We start from the raw sequence: 3496 nt of genomic DNA, 5'->3' as shown, positions 1-3496 counted from the left end.
ACACTGAGCCCTGAGGGACACCACTGGTGGCCAATGGATTTAGCTCCAGCCAACTGGATTTAACTCCATTCATTACCACTCTCTGGGCATGGCCGGCCAGCCAGTTTTTCACCCAGCAAAGGGTATTCCTGTCCAGGCCATGAACTGCCAGTGTCTCCAGGAGAATGCCACGGTGTCAAAGACCTTGCTGAGGTCCAGGTAGACCACATCTACAGCCTTTCCCTCATCCACCAAGCGAGTCAGGTAGCACTTCAGGATTTGTGAAGTATAGTATTGGTCTTGAAGCTATTGCGTCTTGCAGAAGAGCAGCTTACCTTAGTAATAACTGAGGATTGTTACAGGAATATGTTTAGAGATGTTTGCAGAGAGGAGAGGGTAACCCCCCGACTGTAATTCATACCTCAATGCCTGACTGCAGAGACCAGGGCAGGGCTGGGAGCTGTCACATCTGTATTTGGCATGAACCCAGCACCCACGTTCCTGCCAGGTTAATGAACCGAGGCAGAAGAGAAGGGAAGGTCTCAGCCTTTGGCAGCAGTTGGGAGGATATAAGATTTCTAGGGCAAGCAAAACCCTGGAAGAAAAAGAGGGGGAGCTAGTTGAGATGCTGAAGGAGATGAAGGTGGACTTAAGTTTTAGGGGTGGGGTTTCTTTGCTTGGTTGGTTTACTTTCCTGTGCCACCACTGCCAATTTTGCAATCACATCTTGACTCCTTGAGCTTTCAGAATAAGATGCATTTCTGTTTTCTTTCTAAAGTGAATTCAGGCGAACTCAGTCAGCGCAAAGATACACTATTCTTTCCAAAGCAATAGGGAACCAAAGAAAATGGTTTTCCTGGGGTATTTTTGAGGTGCCTGTGAACCAAAACTGATTTACCACTTCTAGGAGCAAGGGTGCAACTCCCGCTACTTTGAAAAATCAGAAAAAAAGGGGAAGGGCCATTTCTGGGAGTCCCTGAGAAGTGAAGTGTCTGTGTAGCTTAAAGAACTCAAAGTCCCTTGCTGACCTGTGCACCTAGTTCAAGATGTTTTATTGCTCTCTACGTAAAGCAGTTGCTGGGTTGGGGGATTATGCTATATGTAAGTGTGTGTGTATGTATTTGTTTCCACTGCTGCTTCTCTTGTCTCTCACTTTATGGGTGTTGTGTGTCCGTGCTAAATAACGTACCAAAGCATATCTGGCTCAGGAAGCTCATGGGCTTCATTTGGGAGGCTGGAACACAGGTCATGGAGTTGTATTTACAGTCTAGTGTAATGTTGCTTCTGGGTGGGGCTTGACCTTGGGGGGCCCCAAGACCCTCAAATCCCAGTGCTGAGTCATCAGAAAGTCATGCCCGTGCATGTCACTGGGAACAAGCTCAGGTCTTTTTCTGCCTCTTCTAGAATGCTGTCCACATGGCTTTGAGTGTCAGGTCAAAAATAACCTTGACTTTTTTTAGCAAACACAATCAATAAAACAAGAGCCAATCTGGCCGCTGCCTCCTTCCCAGCTGTGGTTGCTCCGTAGCTCCTGGCTCGGGGCTGTTCCATCCCTCCCCAAAGGTCATTGCTTGGATGCTGTACCTTCAGCATGCCCTGGTGGTAAACCCACTTTCCTGCTTCTTCCCATGTTCTTTCTTTCTCTTGGAGGACCCTCTCTTTTGGTATGTAGGAGTTGCAGATGGGAAATGTTTTCAATTTGTGTTTCTAGCCTTGCTTAGTCCTTCAAGCTTGTGGCCCAGGACCTGAACTTGTAGTCCTGCCCTGTCTCGGAAGGGCTTCAGCGAGCCATCAGCTCTCTTGACTGACTCGTCCCAGTCTGTGTTTTGTTCTACAAGTGTTTGCAGAGGCCTTAGATGTTGGCAGGGAATACGAAATGACGGTAATAATGTCCTGTTTCTCATTCTGTCTGGGACACAGGCGATCCAAGCTGACGAGCAGGTCATTGAGGATGAACCGTAACTTATACTGTCATGCAGCTGCTTGTTGGGAGCTTATGCTGCATCCTTACACTAACCCCTCTGGGTATGCAGGCAATTATGGAACATGTGGAAAGCAGAGGTGACTCTTGCAGGTCTCTGCTTTTCTTGGATCTGCATGGTGAGAGCAGAAAAACATCTTTAGATTTAGTCCAGGCTTTATATTTTTCTTGAGCTAGATGGTATTTGGGATATGGCTCAAATAGGTCTGTATACTTCTGTCACGCTAATTCATCTGTTATAGTGCAAGCACAAGGCGCAGCAAGTGCTGGAGGAAGAATGTGTGGCCCCTGTGACTGCTCTGGAAGTGGTCAAAGGTCCCTAATCCACTCACCCACTGGACCACCACGTGGGGTCCTGCAACCTTCTTGCCTAGAATCATAGAATCATGGGATGGTTCTCGGTGTTGGCTTATCACTCCAACTCTGCATCACTTGGAAATGTTTCCCCTCTCCAGGGCCAAGTCCAAAGCCAACTATTGCATCAAGGCAGATGTGAGCTTGGGTGCACACGTTCATAAACTTTGAAGCTGGGCTTCTTTCATATAGTGTCTAAGGGGACCAGCCAGATGTTTTTCCCTTTCTGTTCACTTTGACAGATGACCACCTCCACCTGATCCCCCAAACAGACTCTCTTGAAAATGCTTGTGCTTTCTGATGGGAGAGTATTTGAGTTTAATGTGGGAGAAAGCCTGAACTGGCCAAAAACTGCCTGGGGGACGAGGACTTGAGGTCCTTCCCCACCATGCAGCATTGCAGCTTGTTAGCAGGGACCTACGGCCACAACCAACTGGCCATGTTGCCGCCAGCATTGCTCTTGTGCTGCTGATAACAGGAGACCCCGTTCTCTGGGACTGTTGATCTGTCACCTTCCTCCGGCTCCAATATTTACTGAATAACAATCCCACGGTGACAGATCTATTTCTGCTTTTGTTCTTTATAACATACCTGCCAGAGTGCCCCAGGCGACTGAGGAATTTATAATAAAGGCACGGTTTCCAAACTAAGTTTGGTGTTCTCCTGCCAGCAGCACTTCCAGCCAGCAAAGACTAGGACTTTGTTTGTCTACCCCAGTAAGAAGCTGGATAAATATGTAACTTTTTTTTTCCATTTGGGCTCTAAGTTTTTGTTGAGAGGTTTTATTTTCTTTCATTCTTTTTGTGTGAGCCGTCTTGATCATGTCTTTCTTTCACTGATGTGTGCACTGAGGTGCAGAGAGGGGCAATGACTTGGGCAAGGATGTTCAATGGCTCAGTTGCACATTCCACAATTGAACCTGTGGGTAAAACCATGTTATTTGGCTTTTCAAAAATGCTGGGAAAACAGAATGGGGCTGGGTGGTAGGGCATGGCACGCTCCCTCTGTGTGCCACCCCTGGCAGGGGCAGAGTGACCTTCTGGTTGTGCCACAGCTGAGCCTTTCCTTCTTCTCCACAGACACATAGAGAACTGGAAGAACTTGCAGACACTGAACGCCGTCGACATGGAGCTGTACACGGGACTCCAGAGGCTGTGAGTATGTCCTGCCTGTTGCGGGGGG

General features: G+C 47.9%; 1 protein-coding gene across 1 annotated transcript in view; it reads left to right on the top strand.

Annotated features, from left to right (window-relative positions):
- Positions 1–3393: 3393 nt before the first annotated feature.
- The window catches only part of LOC104167861 (NT-3 growth factor receptor), a gene marked incomplete at both ends in the record, with an annotated part of 35488 nt that continues 35385 nt past the window's right edge, over positions 3394–3496 (top strand). Inside the window, one exon of the mRNA XM_009708252.1 lies at positions 3394–3468. Within this exon, the coding sequence (XP_009706554.1) occupies positions 3394–3468 (75 nt within the window). The remainder of the gene's footprint in view (positions 3469–3496) is intronic.

Source organism: Cariama cristata, unplaced genomic scaffold (assembly GCF_000690535.1).
Source record: "Cariama cristata isolate BGI_N322 unplaced genomic scaffold, ASM69053v1 scaffold4679, whole genome shotgun sequence".
Taxonomy (NCBI): Eukaryota; Metazoa; Chordata; class Aves; order Cariamiformes; family Cariamidae; genus Cariama; species Cariama cristata.
This window is presented reverse-complemented; position numbering and strand designations above follow the sequence as displayed.